The following is a 20563-nucleotide window of genomic DNA, read 5'->3' as shown; positions in this document are numbered from 1 at the left end:
TACCGATAAATTCAGTAAAAGGCAATGTTTTGGCAAACTATACGTGAGTGGTACATGCTTTCCTTTGTACCAATCCAACAAAGTCCAGATCATACCTCAGGAGATGAATCCGCAAATTGTCCTCAAGCGAGATCGACTGAAACTTTTTGGGCCCTTATTAAATCGTGTTTGAGAAAACAAATGCAAATTCTATCGAAGATTTTGCAAAAGACTGGAAAAATGTGGTCAATATCGTCTTAGATCAGTCTGTGCTGAGGCTAATAAGCGGTCATTGATCAAGAACTCGATCACTGGCCCACGATTGATTGGAATCTAATTAGGTAATAAATATTTTAAAAAATAGACTATGGAGAACATAAGAGTGAAATGAAATTTGGATTTCTTCTTCTTCTTCTTCTTACATCAACATGGCCAAAACATGTAGGCATCCTGGAAAATGAGAGACTTGCGTCTATCATTTTTCTTTTCAGCGTATTATCTGTTACATATTCCTATGCATTGCAGATATTACTACGGCCAGGCCAACCATGTGATGAAAACCGCGAAAGATACAGGATACAGGGGCAGAATGAGGCGTGGAGATCCCTACCAAACGCTTCATATAATATTTTGAATATGGAAAGACCTAAATATGAATTTATGTTATTTGGGAAAGTGTATACGGAATATTGATACATTAGATGCTGTTAAGGAATTAGGAACTTACGATACTTACGAACACTATACTCACCGCAATAATGTTTAGAATAAAGAATATTACATTTGAGTTTGAACTGTTCACACATATATTATCAAAATTATTTAAATTTCAATGCATAGTTTATGAAGCAACTTAAATGCTTATTTTATAACTGCTAGATGACGTTAAGTAACGCATTGATTTACTAACAATAACAGCAATCAATACAGTGAGCACACTCACGCGCACGCAGCCCGCAAAAGAAATTAAAATGAAAATTGTTATCATTTAAAAAAGTGGTGTGAAATTATGATAAGTTTAAACTCTTAAATGCTTAACTATGTATTTCGGATTTCTGCATTGAGCATTTTTAAGATCAAAGCAATCGATGGCTGTTACGACCACCTGCTCGAAAAAAAAATCAAAATTCCTCGGTCGTGGAAACCGAACTTCTGACACATCTTGAATAAATTCATTCACCAAATTAAAACAGGTACTTATCTTATATATCCGAATCAGTCAAGAGTTCAAGAGTTCCTGGGTGTCTTCTAAGAATGGTCCTGGGCCGGTCCGGAAAGCGTAGTACCAGCCACATTCGGCCACTTTCAACAACTTCACAAACCATTACGAAAAGCATTTATTTCACTCCACTTAAGGTTTCAAATTTATAACCCACTTAATCTCTATGAATTGAACGATATACATAAAAGACTTTACCGCTGTTTTACTTATTGAAAAATGGTAAGGGAAATATAAATTTAAAGAAATCACGAAGTAAAACGCGACCGCGGAAAAAAATGCGACCACACTCGAGCAAGGCCAACTTCGCTCAAGTGAAATGAAATTTGGATTTGCCCCAAAATTGTGTTTGTACTGATCATTTTAAATCGAGCTTAGACATAATGGGGCACCCTATATTCCGAATCTATAGAAGTTCGTCGGCGATTCAAATTGCTTGATTACAACAAATCCCGATTGGTTGACAAATTGTTCACGTTCATTACATTTCTGATAGCCTTCGTCGTGATACTACTTATCATGTCACCTGTAAAAAGTACAACTATCTAAGCACGATCACGAATAATCTTGGCTAAAGCTATGCTAAAAATAGCAAAGAGAATGGGTAAGGCAATATTGAGACTTGTTAAAAGTCCATAAGCTCTTGACAATCAGGAAGTCATACGTTTGAAAAACTGACTGTTTTTTAAAATTACCTACTTCAAAGGTTCTTACCACATTCCGTCGCTCCAAAAAATTGGCTATACGCTCTTTTGGAATAAATAGATAACAGGATGTAGTTTTGAAAATAATCCTGTTGAAAAATTATTTTCTTCCACATCTGCCAAAAACTCCAACTTCCCTAGAATACTGGTAAAAAAAAAAATGAAATAAAAATGAAATGATTTTTTTCTTCTTGATCGTTAAATCACGATCAGCACATTTTCTGAAATGGAAATTCTCTTTTGAAGGCTTCATTACGCCAATTTAGAACTTTGAAAACATAACTTCAAATACAGCAGTGACTTTGGGGCTTTTAAAAAGCATGGTTTGATAAAAAAAGAGGTCACTGGTTTAGTCCAACAAAAATTTTACGGTGCTCTTTCTGTGAACAAAATAACGAAAATTACATTTTGATGAACAACGATGATCCTCATTTGTTCAAACTCTACATTTATATCAATACTGTTGTCCGAAAAACTTTCAGGAACGAGTTTTGGTAACATATGTATAGTTTTGAAACAATGGGAAATTTCACATTTTTTTCATGTATTGATCACATAATGTTTCAACTGACCTGGTATTTTACATTAACCTACATACTAAGAATTGAGAGCCTTATAAAAAAAGTTCAGAAAAAGATATTTCTAAAATTGCGAGTTCTGGATACTTTTGCTTTTGCTAAACTACAAAACAAACGACAGCTACGGGAAACATATTGCAGATAACTCAAGCTCCTCGGCGATCACGCTGACATTGACATTGATTTTGACTAAACCAATGTAAAGTGCTGCATCCAAAAAAAAACAACAACTTGAAGGTTGACTGCATATTTTGCATTGTTAATCATCTCTCTCCACTGATGAATATTTGGCAAAATGTGGATGTCCACTTCATCCAAACTTGATTGACTTTCTCATTATCAGCAAATGTCAAACGTGCTAACGGCAACCGGTCAAAAACCGAAGTTTTTGTGACTGCAGATTGTGACCCAGATGAATTTGGCTGTTACAATCGAAAAGTCACAATCTAAGCATGACGGATGCCAAATTTCCGATACACAACTGTCCACATAACGACTATTCAAACAAAATTACCGGCACGCAGAATCAAATTACCTACAGAAGGTGATTATCAAATTAACGGTTACAATGAATGACAAGATTAGTCCTACAGTTGACTCAATCAATGTTGAGTTTTTTCGGGGATGAAGTAACTAGATGAGGTTCATCTATAAAAACTGTTGACAATCAAATCCAGTGGCTCAAGGTTAAATCAATTATTCTAACATTTAACAGGCATAAGATCGTTTGAGAGAACAAACAGTTATTTAATTCACCTCTGGCCCTCAAAACAGGAAAGTGACTCAAAAAATAGTGATCAAAACAGCCGTTCAAATGTGTGCATCACTAGAAGTGAGTGAGTGCTATTAAGAACTAACGAAATCGAAAACCGTTAAATCAGCGAGAGAAATTTAGTGTACAATTCCTACAGCGAGTGTTCAAAATGGCAAAATCAGGTGAAAAAGTGAACCCAAGCAAGGGTACGAGTACGCCCAAGAAGAACAGCACCTGGACCGAGAAGCTGCGCTATTGGAAGGAAAACATCACGGTGGAACCGATAGTGGCCTGCTACATCATGCCCAGTGTGCTGGCCGGGCTGGCAACGCAGAACCTGAACCTGGAGAAAGCCTGTCGGGTTAACCTGGACTACGGGGATGTAGTTTGTGATGCGCTGACTCGGAGAGATACAGCCAATTATACGCAGTAAGTTGGATTATGCATTCTTAAACCCACGCAAGAATTACAAAAATTATGAAAAAAATGACAAAAATTATAAAATAATGGCAAAAATGGCCAAAATAACAAGAAAGACAAAAAATGAAGAAAAAGACAAAAATGACAAAAATGACAAAAATGACAAAAATGACAAAAATGACAAAAATGACAAAAATGACAAAAATGACAAAAATGACAAAAATGACAAAAATGACAAAAGTGAGTGTAACTAAGAGTGTGAAAATATAATTAAAATAATCACCGTCTTTTTAGCGTTGGACGTTGAATGGCTTATTAACTTTCTGTGATTTTTTTCCTCAATTAAAACTTGTCCTCAAAGCCTAGATTTTTTTTTTCTACAAACGGTAAAAACCCCGTTTTTTGAATTGAAATTCTGCATTGGATCATTGCATTGAGATGTTGAGCAAGGTTGTCGAAATCACAGAAAAATGTTCAATTCAATTTGAGCAACTATCTCCAAAACTACATTCTTGATTCTAGAATGTTTATCTAGATTTTTATAATTTTTAACCTTATTTAGATATCATCGGGATATGATCTCTAAAGCTATATTATGACTTTGGTAATGTAGAATTTGAATAAAAAGTGAAGAATTTCCATCAAATTTCTGAAAAAAGCATAACAGATAATCGTCAAAGACCATTTGGGTCACAGAATGTCAGATATCTATTGTTTTTATCATGAACTAACAATTTTTGTCGGTAGCTTAGTTGCCGACTGATTATGTTCATATAAATCTAGAATTGTTCACCCAGGCTTTATTTCTAAACTTTTGCAATTTTCGTCAGTATTCAGAAATAAAAATTTTTCACAAAGTTTTGGTTTAAATTTTCTTTCCAGTACAATTTGAATACTTTTTGCCGAATTGGATAGAACAGTGGTGCCACATTTGATAGTTGTAATTCCGATGATAAATTCTTAATAACAGGGTTTTCATACTTAGTCTCCACAAGCTCTAGTTTTTTAAAACTAAGGGTTGATTCAAAAGATAACTTTAAAAATTCATTTTTTTTTTTCAGAAATACTGTGAAATTTTATTCTGTTTCCCGAAATGAAGCTTTAAAATCAAGAATCAGCATGTTCTAAAATCACAATTGACTTTTCTTTCTGTTCTTTGCCCTCATTTAGTTTAAAATGAAAATTTCATGAAATTTATGAGCATGTTGCAACAAGTTATTATTCTTTTTTTATATTTATAAGCATAAATGATTACTTACTGTGGTCAACCACATGGTGGCTAAATAAATTAGAATCTTCAATACAAGGGACTCAGAAATGTTTTGTGAAATTTGTGAGATTTTTAATCTGAAACCAAAAGTTGTGGATGAATTCCTCCAATGGAATATAATGTATTACCATACTGTTATGTGATTTGATTTTGCAAACATGTGGTGAACATAAGCTTTTCTTCGTAAAATTTAGGAAACTGATATAAAAAACCAAAAAATATATTTTTAAACCTTTTTTGCCTATAAACTTAAATTTTCAAATTTTTTTTCATTCTTAAGTTCTTTACATGTAGATTGGTACAAAAAATTCTTCGAATTTTTAGAAGCATATTGATAGAGCCCAACAATAGACACTAAAGAGTCTTAAAAGAGTCTTGAAAGAGTCTTAATTTGTGTCTCTAAAGAGTTCGAACTAACTTAGTTTGAAAACAACATCAGAGGATTTAAAAGAAAGTTGAAAAAATCTCCAAAGAATGAGCTCCAATAACTTTCAATGTTTTCTGTGAAAGTTCATAAAGAGTCTCAAAATTGCCTAAAAGAGTCTCAAAACAGTCGTAACATTGTTTCCCAAATACCTTAAAGTGTCTCGAGAGTCCTGAAAGAATCGTAATAGAGTCTCAGAAGAGCTTTAAAATAGCTTCAAAGCAGCCAGAAAAATCATGAAACAATCTTTAAAAAATTTAAGAGACTCTCTAAATTGTCCTTTGGAGTATCAAAAGTGTTTGAAAATAGCTTTGTTATAAAGTGTCAAATTAAGTCAAAAGACACTCAAGAGTCTCAAAAAGGGCTCCAGAGAGCCTCGAAAATCCCTCAGAGAGTCTCAACAAGTCCTAAAAAAGTTTTAGATCAATTTAAAAACAGTCTCAGACTTATCTCACGAGTCCTAAAAAAGCCTTCAATGAATTTGAAGAAGGGTTCGAAAGAGTCTAAAGAGTTCTGAAAGAGCGTGTAATGGCTTTGAAAAGAGCTTTCGAGGTTGTTCTTAGAACAGCCTACAAAGAGTATCGAATCAATCTTAAAATAATTTTTATAGGGTCTCAAAAGAGTCTCAAACGAATCTCAAAAGAGTCTGAAAAGAACCTTCGAAAAGTGTCATATGTGCCTTTTTTCAATTTGAGAAACTTTTTTGCATTTCTGATTTCTGATTGGATACATTTTTTTTCTTGTCCTTATGTTTATTTTCAAACTTAATTCGCTAAAAAATTGCTTTTCGTTAAAGTTAGTGAGGTTTATTTCAATTTGGAATTCGTACTTAAAAATTTGTTGACAAAAATGGCAATTTATATCAGGTTTTCTACATGATATAATAATGATATAATAACGATGATTATTTTTTTTTGTCTTTGTTTAAGAGGTTTTCAGCCACAGGCTGGTTCACCTCTATTTAATTATGTTTAAGTAGGTTTAAATTTGACAGAAATATAGAATTTTTGAAATTCACGTTAAAGAGCCACTACTTCTCATAAAAAAAAGTCTGCTGATTTTAATTTTCTATCATACAACTTTATTTTTGCTAGAAAAGAACATAATGATTTCACTAACGGACTTCGAAATTCCATTGATCATGTGTAGCTTCGCATTTTTGGCTGCTCTTCTGAATCACTTCAATGAATTTTGCTTTTCAAAGTGGTAGGAGTTAAAAAATTAGGAAAAATGTATTCTGAATAAAAAACAAACTCCAATATTACGTTATGCGAATAAACAATATTGCATTTATGCCTTGAACAGAACACAATACATGCTTAAAATGCCAGAAAAAAGATAACAACCTGAATGATTGTGGGGCAATTGCAAATAAGTGCTTATTTGATCAAGTCATATAAATTTTCCTAACCATCAATTATAGAAAAAAGTTAAGGCATAAAAATTTGATTAAAGCTTCGCGGGACGCACAACAGGGTCTTGCGAGCCGCTTTTTGCTCATCCCTGGTTTAAGACATCTTCAGTACCTATTTACGCCTTTATTTATGCAATGTTAGCAGCATCCTGTTTTTTTCATTGCGGTGTCCTGATTTTTGTCGAATCAGGTTGTTGTTATTTATGAAAGAAGTTGCGAAAAATTGAGTGCAACGAGTGGCATAAGTACCAATGTATTTTGCAATTTCGAAAAATTTCTTGAAAATAAACAAATTCTATCGTCAAGAAGTGCAACTTTATTCAGTGAGCTGTATAAGTATCATCACTTACCGCGTCTGCTAATGGTTTTTGGGCCAATCATAAATGCTCTAAAGCAGGGGTGAGCAACCCGCGGCCCGCGGGCCGCATGTGGCCCGCGAGACCCATTTGTGCGGCCCGCGAAGCTTTTTTCAAATTTGTATGCCTTAACTTTTCTCTACAATGGATAGTTAGGAATATTTCAGAATGTTAACTTTTTCTGGCCTTTTAAGCGTTTATTATGTTCTGTTCAAGACTTACATAAATGCAATATGGTTTGTTGGCATAACGTAATATTGGAGTGTTTTTTTTATTCAGCATACTTTTTTCCTTATTATTTAACTCCTACCACTTTGAGAACAAAATCAATTCAATTGAGTCGGAAGGACAGCTGAAAATCGGTATTTACACATGATCAAAAGAATTTCGAAGCCGATTTAGTGAAGTCATTATTTTCATTTCAAGCAAAAACAAAGTTGAATAATAAAAAATATGCTCAGCAGATTTTTTTTAAAAATTATTCTATCCAATTCGACAAAAAGGCATGTTCTGTTTGCATTCAAATACTGCCAAATAAAATTCAACCAAAAACTTGTGATGCATTTTTCATTTCAGATTATTGACGAAAATTACGAAATTTAAATAATAAAGCTTGGGTGAATAATTTTAGATTGTTTATCAACATGAATCAACCAACAAAAGTCATTAGTTCTTGATAAAAACAATAGATATCTGAAATTCTGTAATTTCACCCAAAATATCTTTGAAGATTATCTGTTATGCTTATCTGTAATGCTACCCACATTACCAGAGTCAAAATATAGCTTTAGAAATCCTATCGCAATGATATCTAAAAAAGATTTAAAATGATAAAAATGTGGATAAAAATTCTAAAATCAAGAACATAGTTTTTAAAAACGAACACACACATATAGCATCTCAGTGAAACTTCATGTTTCTTTGAAGAGATCTAAATTTTACTTAGACTAATCGTACATTTTTCAAGGATATAATGGCTAACATTTTACTAATGCTAACACCACCAACCCACAGAAAGAGTACTATGTTTGCCGTGACCAAGACTTGATCTCATGACCTCTGGCTTAGAAGACATGAACGCTATCCTCTAAGCCACGGTCGGCGGCAAGTTTTGAAGATAGTTGCTCAAAAATATGTGAAATTGAACATTTTTCTGTGATTTCGCAAACCTTGCTCAACATTTTAATGCAATGATCCAATACAGAACTTCAATTTTAAAAAAGGGGTTTTGTAACGTTTGTAGGAAAAAATCTTGGCTTTGAGGACAAGTTTTAATTGCGAAAAAATATCACAGAACGTCAAATAGCGATTCAACGTCCATCGCTGAGAAAATTGTGATTTCTTTAAAAATATATTTATCACACGCTTAGTTATCACTGTCACGGAAAATAAAAAAAAGGTAATATTTACCTTTTTGCGAGGTGAATTTTTTCCACCCCTCTTTCGAGGTAAATTTTACCTTTTTTTCATTCACCTAGCAAAAAGGTAAATTTTACCTTTTTTCAATTTACCTTAGTCAACGCCAGTGGCAAAAGCTTTGGTAAGAAAGATGCCCTGAAGAAGAGTAAGATTTTGTGCGAATCCGGAGTTGGGAGTACGGTCGAAGAATTGTACCGTTTTGTTTAGCTCAATCCAGATCAATTACACCTCGCTACGAGGTAAAATTTACCTTTTTTGGATTCACCTTTTTTCTCGATGAATTGTACCTTTTTTCCAACCTCGATTCAGGTAAATTTTACCTCACTGTGAGGTGAGTTTCACCTCGAAGAGGTAGAAGTTACCTTTTTGGCTTTCACGAGCGTTCACCTTTGCTAACTAGGTAAATTTTACCTTTTTATTATTTTCCGTGTGTGGTAAGCTCCAGAAGATTTTAAAATGGAAGTGATGGCGAATAGTATCATCGGTTTTAACAAGAATGTTGTAAGAACGAATGTACTATTAAAAAATTGAGAGAATTTAAAATTGACAAAGATTTAGCGAAGCACCTTTTTAATATCGGGTATTTAAAAAGCTGTGTTGAATTATTGTTTTTGAACACGTGAATTCGTTTTATCTTTTCTTTTTCAGATTTTTTTTGCCAAAAATTTGTAGTTATGAAAAATGATGTGAAGCTCTGATAATTATCATAAAAAAATTATTTTAAGTGCGGCCCGCCGACAAGATTTCAAATTTAAGTTGGCCCGTTGGTTCAAAAGGTTGCTCACCCCTGCTCTAAAGCAAATTTCCGCTTATCAACTTTGTCGAAGACCGTAACTTCGTATCTTTTAGACACAAAAGTTATGAACTGTTTAACAGGAGTATGTCTTTTGTCATTGAAAAACAATAAATTCGATTAACATCACTGCTAGTGCCTCGCGAGGTATTACATGAAAAGTAATCATGCAATACTTCGTGAGGCACCAAGCAGTGATGTCAAATGAATTTATTGTTTTTCAATGACAAAAGACATGCCCGCATTAAACACCTATTAACTTATTTTATCTAATAAGACACGAAGTTACGATCTTCGACAAAGTGGTTCATCGGAAATTTTTCTTTAAAAAATTCATAAAGTGGCACAAAAACCATTAGCAGGCTCGGTTCCACAGAAGAAATAATAATGATGTTGATTTTACAGAACTAAATATTCAATTTTCCCCCATAAAGTTCAAATTTACTCATGTAAACGTTACTTTAAAATTCTGCAAATTGTTTTTTTTTTTGTCATTTTTGTCACTTTTTTGTGTGTTTTTTTTTTAATTTTTGTAATTTTTATCATTTTTGTAACTTTTGTAATTTTTATCACTTTTGTAATTTTTGTCATTGTCTATCAAATTTCAGTGAGGAAGCGATGGTCCAGCAGATGGTGGCCCGGATGGCCGGCTGGAAAACGGTGCTCCAGAGTGCGCTACCCTGTCTACTGATCCTGTTCTGGGGCTCGTGGAGCGATCGCCATGGACGGCGGAAACCCTGCATACTTATTCCGATCATCGGGGAGTTTGCAACGGCCGTCGGGCTGATCCTGTGCACCTACTTCGAGCGACTTCCGATGGAGGTGGCCGGCGTCACGGAAGCTCTCTTTCCGGCGCTGTCCGGCGGTTGGTTTACCATGTTCATGGGGGTGTTCAGCTACATTGCCGACGTGACGACAACCGAAGAGCGCACCCTGAGGATCGGGATCGTGAATCTGTGCTTTTCGCTGGGTGTTCCCATCGGGATGGCTTTTAGCGGAATTTTGTTAAAGTGAGTTTTCCGTGTTTCATAAGGGTTTGGAGATGAATAGTTGTACCGGGCAAGTGACAACAATGCCACCCGACGTACACGTGTGAAGTAACATTTATCAATCTCGGTACATCAATGATTCACTATTACTGCACAATCGGATTTTCCACTTTTCTCGGAAAACGTGCCATAGGAGTAGTAACATAGTCCAAGTGCTCTCACCAGATTGTAACTAATAGTAATGTCTAGCTACGTATCTATACATATGTGTGCATTCAATGAGTGTCAAACGTTTTGTGAAATAAGTTTCGTTTTCAACCACAATGCAAGTCACTGACTACAACGGCAGACTGATTTATTGTTTTCCCTCGAAGTGTACGATTTATTGAAGCTTTTTTTTTCGTCTCCCCATTCTCTCCCGGTTGAATGGAATGAAATAAACCCATTACAGAAAAATCGGATTCTACGGGGTGTTTTCCATCTCGGCTGCCCTGTACCTGTTCGCGTTCTTTTACGGGGTGATTTTCCTGAAGGAAACCAACGTCCGCAGCTCCGAGGTTAGCGAGAAGGATCAGTTGCGGTTGCAGGAGAAGGGCTTGCTCGCCGATTTCTTCGACAAGAAGCACGTGGTGCAAACCTTCCGGGTGGCGTTCAAGAAGGGCGAAAACCAACGGCGGCTGCGGGTCATTATGCTCATGATTGTGGTTATGGTCGTCATCGGTCCGATGCACGGTGAGTTCATGACGTTTGAAGCTAAGTTGGGAAATGATTTTTCACTTCATTTCAATTTCATCCGTGATTTTGAGCCACATCTATACTATTTAAATTGCAAAATATTTTGAATTGAAAAAAAAAATGGTCCAAGATAGTAAGAAATGGTGTGAAACCGAATCAAGAACAGACAAATATTGGATCGAAGTTTCCTGACGGATTTAGACCAAAACCGTGTCAATTTTCTAGCCATTCTTTGAGTTGCCAAAGGGATTTTTAAGGTTTTTTTTTTGAATATAATCAAACATATTGGTTTTGAAAATAATTAAGATTTGTAAGACTGGCTATTAGACTTTGATGGAGATCATCAAGCGAAAATGAGTTAAATTTTTCACTCAAGACTCCATCGATTAACTTTTCTTTTGATTTTCGAAGTAAATATATGTATAAAACTACCCCAAAATTTTGGTTTGATTCTAAACATTATAAGAAAATTCGCACGACATTTTTGGTGTCGCAATAATTTCGTGTTCGCCCTTTATTTCGAAGAAAATCTTTAAACAAGAGTTGAAAAATTAGCAAAATTAAAAGTACAAAGCTTCTGTAAAAGCTGGCAAAAATACGAAAATTTTAAAAATCAAAAACAAATAATCAAAAAGTCAAATAAATTCGATATCGGTAAAATCAGAATGAGAAAGATATCTCAGAAAGTCAAAACAATTAAAAATAACGTTAAAAAGAATTAATTGAAATACTTAAGAGATAAAATAAATGGAGAAGTTTAATGCAAACAGATGAATATTAAAAATATTTAAAATAAAGAGAGATTTGAGAACTTAAGAGTTGAAATGTAAGGAAGGTAGAAAGTAAAAAAAAAAAACTCAAGAAAGTTAAGAAAACTGGAAGATCTGAAGAAAGTTTAAAAATCAGAAAGTAAGAAAGCCAATTATCAGTAAATTATGAAATCAAAAAGTCATAAAGTAGAGAATTAGAAAGGAATGCAAGAAAAACGTCAGAGTGTCGGCAAATTGGAAAACATATGGAAGTGAAAAAGTCAAAGAGTCAAATATTCCAAGAGCCTGAAATTCTAAAAATAAGATAGTCAAAAAGACAAAATGATAAAAGACACAAACAGTTACCAGAAGTTTAAAAATAAAAAAAATTAAAAATTCAAAAACAATCAAAAAAAGTCGAAAAGCCAAAAAAGTAAAAAAAGAAAAACAGTCATATATAGCCAAAAAGTTAAGAAGTGAATGATTAAACAGTCGAAAAGAGTAAAAAAGGGTCGGATTGTCAGAAAAAAAAGACAAATAGTTGAAAAGGTTAAAGATAAAAAAGGTCAGAAAGTGTTAAATAGTTAAAAAGTCTAAAACAGTCATAAAGTCAAAAAAGTCATAAAGTCTAAAAGCGTAAAATAGTCAAAAAGCGTAAAAAAGTCGAATAGTAGAAAAGAATTTGACTCTGGACTAAAAAGAGTTAAAACAGTCGAAATGAGACAAAAGTCAAAAAAAGTCGAAAAGGGAAAACAACTTAAAAGAATCAAATCATAAAGAGTCAAAACGTCAAAACAGTCAAAAAGCCAAAAATTAAAAAAGATTCAAAAAGAGTCAAAAAGAGTCAAAATAGTAAAAAAGATTCAAATAGCCAAAAAGAGTCAAATGGTCGAAATTAGTCAAAAAGTCGAAAAAGTCCAAAAGTCGAAAAGAGCAAAAAAAATCAAAAAGCCAAAAACAGTTAAAAAGTCAAAAAGGTGAACAGTAAAAAAAAAAGTCAAAGGGTCAAATTGTCAAAAAGAGTAAAATAGCGAAAAAGAATGAAACAGTCTGAATTAATCAAAAAGTCGAAAGTAGTCAAAAGGTCGAAAAGAGTCAAAAAGAGTCAAAAAGACTCAAAAAGAGTCAAAAAGAGTCAAAAAGAGTCAAAATGAGTCAAAAAGAGTCAAAAAAAGTCAAAAAGAGTCAAAAAGAGTCAAAAAGAGTCTAAAAGAGTCAAAATGAGTCAAAGAGTCAAAATGAGTCAAAACATCAAAAAGCGTCAAAAAGCCAAAAGAGTCAAAGAGAATCAAAAAGAGTCAAAAAGAGTGAAAAAGCGTCAAAGAGCCAAAAAGGCAAAAAGTCAAAAAGAATCAAAAAGGGTCAAAAAGAGTCAAAAAGAGTCAAATAGCCAAAAAGAGTCAAATAGTCGAAATGAACCAAAAAGTCGGAAAAAGCCAAAAAGTCGAAAAAGGTAAAAAAATTAAAAGAATCAAATCATTAAAAGTCAAAACGTCAAAAAGCCAAAAATTAAAAAAGAGTCATAAGAATCAAAAAGAGTAAAAAAGCCTAAAAGAGTCAAATAGACAAAAAGTTAAAAATTTCGAAAAGTCACAAAGGTAAAACAGTCAAAAAGTCAAAAAGTCGAATAGCCAAAATAAGTCAAATAGTTGATTATCAAAAAATCAAAAATTCGAAAAGTCAAAAAAAGTTAAAAAGAGTCAAAAAGAGTCAAAAAGAGCCAAAAAGCCAAAAAGAGTCAAACAGAGTCAAAAAGAGTCGAAAAGAGTCAAAAAGATTCAAAATGATTTAAATTGTCAAATTGTCAAAAAGGAAAAAAAGTCAAAAAGAGTGAAAAGATCAAAGAGTTAAAAAGAGTCAAACGGAGTCAAAAAGAGTCAAAAAGAGTCAAAAAGAGTCAAAAAGAGTCAAAAAGAGTCAAAAAGAGTCAAAAAGAGTCAAAAAGAGTCAAAAAGAGTCAAAAAGAGTCAAAAAGAGTAAAAAAGAGTCAAAAAGAGTAAAAAAGAGTCAAAAAGAGTCAAAAAGAGTCAAAAAGAGTTAAATTGTCAAATTGTCAAAAAAGGTAAAAAAGTCAAAAAGAGTCACATCATAAAGAATCAAAACGTCAAAAACAGTCAAAAAGAGTAAAAAGGTCTGAAAGTCAAAAATTGAAAAGTTAAAAAGTCAAAAACTCAAAAAGGTTAAATAGTTAAAAAGGGTCAAAAGGTTAAATTGTCAAAAATAGTTAAAAAGTCGAAATGAGTCAAAAAGTCGAAAATAGTCCAAAAGTCGAAAAGTGTCAAAAAACAAAAAGCATCACATCATAAACAAAATCAAAACGTTAACAGTCAAAAAGCCAAAAATATCCAAAAAAAGGTCAAAAGTATAAAAGTCAAAAATAAAATAGTCAAAAACTCAAAAAGGTAAAAAACTCAAAAAGAGTCAAAAGGTCAAATTGTTAAAAAGAGTCAAATAGTCGAAAAGAGTCTTAAAATCAAAAACAGTAAAGTCATAAAGAGTCAAAATGTCAATACTGTCATAAAGCCAAAAAGAGTCAAAAATTCAAAAAGTCGAAAAGTCAAAAAAGGTAAAAAAGTAAAAAAAAATGAGTCAAAAAGTCGAAAATAGTCATAAGTCTAAAAGAGTCGAAAAATCAAAAAGAGTCACATAATAAAGAATCAAAACGTCAAAAACAGTGAAAAAGCCAAAAAGAGTTAAGATAAGTCAAAACGCCTAAAAGACAAAAATTAAAAAGTTAAAAATTCAAAAACTCAAAAAGTTAAAATAGTCCAAAAAAGACGAAAGGTCAAATTTTCTAAAAGAGTAAAATAGTCGAAATGATTAACAAAAATCGAAAATAGTCAACCACTCGAAAAGAGTAAAAAAATCAAAAAGAGTCAAGTCATAAAGAGTCAAAATGTCAAAAACAGTCAAAAAGCCAAAAAGATCCAAAAAGTCAAAAATTCTAAAAGTCAAAAAGGTAAAACAGTCAAAAGGTCAAATCGTCAAAAAAAAAATCAAATTGTCAAAAAGAGTCATATAGTCAAAATACGTAAAAAAATAAAAAATAGACAGAAAGTCGGAAGGAGTAAAAAATTAAAAAAAAACACATCATAAAGAATCAAAACGTCAAAAACAGTCAAAATGCCAAAAGAGTCGAAAAGAGTCAAAAGGTCAAATAGCCAAAAAGAGCCAAATGGTCCAAATGATTCGATAAGTCAAAGATAGTCAAAAAGTCGAAAAAAGTCAAAAAAATCAAAAGGAGTCAAGTCAAAGAGAGTCTATATGTCAAAAACAGTCGAAAAGAGTCAAAGTATCCAAAAAGTCAAAAATATAAAAAGTCAAAAAGATAAAACAGTAAAAAAGAGTCAAGCGGTCAAATAGTCAAAAAGAGTCAAAAAGCCAAAAAGAGTCAAAGAGCCAAAAAGAGTCAAATAGTCAAAATTAGTCAATAATTCGAAAATAGTCAACAAGTCGAAAAGGGTCAAAAATAGTGAAAAAGTCGAAAAGAGTAAAAAAATCATTAAGATTCAAGTCATAAAGAGTCAAATTGCCAAAAACAGTCAAAAAGCCAAAAAGTGTCAAAAGAATGAAAAAGTCTATAAGTTAAAAAGTCGAAAAGAGTTAAAAAAATGAAAGGAGTCACAAAGAGTCAAAATAATAAAAACCAACAAAAAGTAAAAGTTAAGGATCAAAAAGATTCTGAAAAGCCGAAACTCAGTAGAACAGAATGCCTCAAAGTTTTTAAAAATCGACAAAGGGACAAGTCAAAAACTCTAAAAGTGAGTAATCCAGAATCCGAAACTATTAGTTCTTTTAACGTTGGCAGATTTTTAAACTTTTAAATTATGAAAATAAGTCCTCTGTCCTATACCATCTCATTGCATTGTTAGTTGCATGTACCCATAGATTCAGTCAAGCGTCACAGAATGGTCGCCGTCGTCAGTCATTAGATCCAATGTAAAAAGATAAATGCAAATGAGCTGTTTGGGTATTTGTAGATCAAAACGATAAGTAGCTGTGCAACTAAATAATTGTAACCTTGGCTGGGTCAAGTTAATTGTTCCAAGTGGTAAGCTTTTACCAAAACAGAAGATTTAGAATTTTTCTATGGAAATCAAAATCAATTTTTCAAAACAACCATCGTTACTCATTTTTCATCTAAAATTTGAGACCAATGATTTCGGAAATACACAGCGCCAAATGTCCATCGCTTATCTACATATATCATTTCTTTGAACATAAATTACCTATTACTTTTCTGATTTCAGGTGAAATGTCCGTCATCTATCTGTTCACTCGATATCGGTTCAACTGGAGCGAGGTGGAGTTTAGCTTCTTCTCGACGTACGGGGTGCTTACCGGTCTGGTGGGGACACTATTTTCGGTTGGCGTCTTTTCCCATATGCTCAAGATTGACGATGCCCTTATCGGGGTGATGTCCTGTATGAGCAAAATCCTGTCCAGCTTCGTGTACGCCTTTGCCGCAACCACGTGGCAGCTGTATTTGGGTAGGTGACGATTTTTAATTTAAATTGTTAAACGTTGTTCAAATCTTAATCTTTAAATTTGGAACAGGTCCCATCGTGGAGATGTTGAACGGAACGTCGTTCATTTCGATGCGCTCGATCGCATCAAAATTGGTTGCCAGTGACGAGCTGGGCAAGGTGAATTCACTCTTTGGAGTTGCCGAAGCGTTGATGCCGTTGGTATACGCCCCGATGTATACAACGCTATACGCAGCAACAATTGACTCACTACCGGGCGCATTCTTTTTGCTTGGCGGGGCACTGACAGCACCAGCAGTCGTTATCTTTATGTAAGCTTCATTAGAGTGGTTCAATGTGTTAAATTTATCTAATCATTTTCAAATTACACTTTAGGTGGATGTACGGTGTTCACAAACGGGAAGAGCGAACACTAGCCGAGGACGCCAAGCTGAAGGATAAGTATAACAAAATTGCCGACGGCATGGAAAATGGATCCGCCATCAACGGTTGCGCGACGGTTTCCTACGGAACGGTTCATAGTGCAGCGGCCTACGTACCAGCGACCAGCGAATGGACACCGGTAACGTTGGTGGCCAATCGAGATGAAACGGCACCGGTAGTTCCTTCGGCAGGTGTTCTGCGGGTGCGAAAATCTCTGGAACACGAATGTGGTGTGGTTAATGACGGGTTCGAAGCTGACGATGCTGGTGTTGATCAAAGCGAGAAGAAGGGAAATCTCGAAAATGATCGAACTGCAGAGCAAACGAAATGACGCAAACTGTGATTTGTTAATAAATGTAGTGTATATTAGTGTTAAGTGTTACCTGACAAAAGTATTTCTAAATAAAAAAAATTACAAATAATTCTTGCAGAAATGGACTTCCTGTAGCAGTATTGTTTCAACTGATTATTCCTTATTTTCTATAGTAAAGATAAAATGAAACAAAAATATTTTTGTTACATTTCCACTCTAGGATTGTTCGATCTTCTGGAAAAGATCGATTCAGCTGGAGGGTTCCAGGAGCGTTCCTCCTAAATAATCGAAGCAAAAGGATTGATCTCTGGAAGATCAATGTTTAAATTTTGGTCTAATAGGATGCAACACGAGGGTTGCTGAAGTAAATAGTAAAAAACGATAGATAAAAAAGGGGGATTAGTAATGAAAAATAATGTGAAAAAACCACTTAATTGGAATAACTTGCACGAAAGCTTGTATGAAACAATATTGCATACTGTATGATGGCACAAATCCTATAAATCAAATTATTTTGTATCGAAAAAATCAATAAAATCAAGAATATAAAAAGTGAAATAACTCCCATCTTCCAAAATTTGTTTTTTGATCTTATAATCTTTTGGATATTTCATTCTGTGTTCGAAATTTACATAAAATAATTCAAACTTTATTTATTTCCCCCTTCGGTTTTCTAAAAATTTCGATGAGGGATTTAAGAAAAGAACGAATTCTTATTTGTTCCAGCCTTATTAAGAAAAGAAAAAAAAAAAACATTTTGGTGGATTTAAACAGAATGTTACAGAATAGGTTGTAACCGGTTGATTACAAATCGTTTGATTTTTGTTTTCATTTTGTAGTTTTGTATATTTAGCTCTAGAAAATTCATGTTCCTTGTCCAGTCTCACAACAAGATAGCACCACAGTAGGCTACATTTTACTGCTGGCTGCTGTCAATTAAGAGAGGAGGAAAAGGAGGAAAGAAAAAGAGAAAATGGAAGGCGAAAAGGAAGCTTGCTTCGGTAAAAATCACTCTCTTCTGTACCAGGCGTCCGTGAGTGTAGTCAAGTTTCTGTATAGTGTTTGTGAACGTCCACGGAATTCACCCGAATACCGGTTTGACCTCTTCACGGTTCGGCCCGCAGATCCCTTGTGGTCTCGCGCCTCAACGTAAAGGACCAGCAACAACGTTCTCGGGGTCTGAAGTCTGAGGACCCCTAATTACTAAGGAGAACTTCCCTTCTCGGTCTGTCCGGATACGGGGCACTCTCGTGGGCAGACCGATTAAAAGCCTATGAAGGAAGACGCCTGCAACGACCGAGTCCAGCAACGCCCGCTGGCGCCGACGGTTTCGGCACCCCGTCGATACGCCATTACATCGACGGCCAGCAACTGCAGCACAACCACGGTTAGTGAGCCAAATACACGCCACACAAGACACAGAACATTGTTTTATACACACAGACAACACGCCACAAGAAAACTTTAATAAAAAAATCATAGAAACATGAAATTTCCGATTTCTGTATTTTATCCGTAAGTCCTGGGTTACCCAGTAGCCAGCCGGCCCTGAGGTTCCGTACTCTTGAGTACCTTGCCTTGGCTGGTCTAGCCGCTGCTTTTCTATCCGTAACAAGGTTCATAAAATGAATCACAGAGCTCGCTTAAAACCATATTTGAGAGTTTATGGTGCATCTTGAAATAAATCTTCGGTTTATTTAAAAAAATACTTCTTTAAAAACGACACTATGAATAAAAGAAAAAAACAGCTTTTGTAAAATGTGGTCCAATGATGGTCAAGATATAAATAGTAAGCTGCATTATTCTGCAAAATATTTTTTTTGTGTTACAAATAAATGACTTGACAAAACAAAAATTACAAACACTATAAAAATTTAGAAACTGGCAACAGTGACAAAATTTAAAACAATAATGGAAATAAAAACAAAGACAAAAATGACAAAAATGACAAAAATGACAAAAATGACAAAAATGACAAAAATGACAAAAATGACAAAAATGACAAAAATGACAAAAATGACAAAAATGACAAAAATGACAAAAATGACAAAAATGACAAAAATGACAAAAATGACAAAAATGACAAAAATGACAAAAATGACAAAAATGACAAAAATGACAAAAATGACAAAAATGACAAAAATGACAAAAATGACAAAAATGACAAAAATGACAAAAATGACATAAATGACATAAATGACAAAAATGACAAAAATGACAAAAATGACAAAAATCACAAAAATGACAAAAATGACAAAAATGACAAAAATGACAAAAATGACAAAAATGACAAAAATGACAAAAATGACAAAAATGACAAAAATGACAAAAATGACAAAAATGACAAAAATGACAAAAATGACAAAAATGACAAAAATGACAAAAATGAAAAAAATGACAAAAATGACAAAAATGACAAAAATGACAAAAATGACAAAAATGACAAAAATGACAAAAATGACAAAAATGACAAAAATGACAAAAATGACAAAAATGACAAAAATGACAAAAATGACAAGAATGACAAAAATGACAAAAATGACAAAAATGAAAAAAATGACAAAAATGACAAAAATGACAAAAATCACAAAAATGACAAAAATACCAGAAACTACGAAAAAGGACGGAAATGACAAAAATAACAAAAATAACCTATCCACAATCTACTGGCTCCTTAAACGTTTGTTTGTGATATAAAGAAAAATGGGGAAGTCTAAGCTGCAGTGGACGGACAAATTTTTTGACAATATTTCCGGAACTCCTTGTCCGAAATTGAATTTTACTTAGGAACGGAATTATTTTATAAATATAAAAAATAGATCTTCAAAGAGGACGAATTAATGCACAGCATGAAGATTTTTTGTTAGAATTTTAGTTTAACACTTTAACCCTCATCTGTCCCTGAAGTTTTTATTCGTAGCAGTCCCTGGAGTGTCAATTTGGCACTCCTGACTTAAACCAATATATCTCTCTTGTTTCCCAATAGGTTTTTACAAAATTTAGAGTTTTGAAAACCTCGTAACGCGAATATTCTTCGCGGACAATATTCATCTATAAGACTTCCGTTTTTCGTTATTCAAAGTCTTAGAAAAAATTTCGAACAAACATGCTTCAGAAAAAAGACTGTAGACACATTCCACCGTGATGTGAAATCGCTTTTCCGGACTTTTCTGAACTGTTATCATTCTAAAAGTCAACCAATGTATTTGAAAATGAAAAAAAATAGCAAACGGTCGCAAATTAAATTTCCTTTAAAATGAATATAATTTGGTCATTGAAAAATTTAAATTATTCTAAAGCATTCTTCAGAGCCTTCAAATTATATGTGCTTTTTGAAAAACGATATTTTGTTGTTCCGACTTTTATAATCATAAATATTCAGTATTTTTACCTAACTTTTTCCTTATTTTGAATGGCACTTGAATAGCAACAAATTGAGAGATTATACGTTAAAATACTACTGTTTCTCACAGACTTCATTTAAAGATTAACCAAAAAAAAATTTTTTTAATTTTTTTTTGTATTTTTATTTAAAAA

General features: G+C 33.5%; 1 protein-coding gene across 2 annotated transcripts in view; it reads left to right on the top strand.

Moving 5' to 3' along the window:
- The window catches only part of LOC129745412 (tetracycline resistance protein, class A-like), a 47449-nt gene extending 29915 nt beyond the window's left edge, over window positions 1-17534 (top strand). Inside the window, exons 2-7 of one of the 2 annotated variants that reach the window (XM_055738482.1) lie at window positions 3255-3663; window positions 9939-10340; window positions 10771-11051; window positions 16054-16293; window positions 16361-16601; window positions 16666-17534. In XM_055738482.1, the coding sequence (XP_055594457.1) occupies window positions 3404-3663; window positions 9939-10340; window positions 10771-11051; window positions 16054-16293; window positions 16361-16601; window positions 16666-17044 (1803 nt within the window). In that variant the 5' untranslated portion in view covers window positions 3255-3403 and the 3' untranslated portion in view covers window positions 17045-17534. Of the gene's footprint in view, window positions 1-3195; window positions 3664-9938; window positions 10341-10770; window positions 11052-16053; window positions 16294-16360; window positions 16602-16665 lie in introns of both variants that reach the window. The other variant, XM_055738489.1, reaches the window with a different exon arrangement.
- The last annotated feature ends 3029 nt before the right edge of the window (window positions 17535-20563 follow it).

This window comes from Uranotaenia lowii, chromosome 1, assembly GCF_029784155.1.
Source record: "Uranotaenia lowii strain MFRU-FL chromosome 1, ASM2978415v1, whole genome shotgun sequence".
Taxonomy (NCBI): Eukaryota; Metazoa; Arthropoda; class Insecta; order Diptera; family Culicidae; genus Uranotaenia; species Uranotaenia lowii.
The sequence above is the reverse complement of the archived record's forward strand: the minus strand, read 5'-3'. Positions and strand labels throughout refer to the sequence as shown.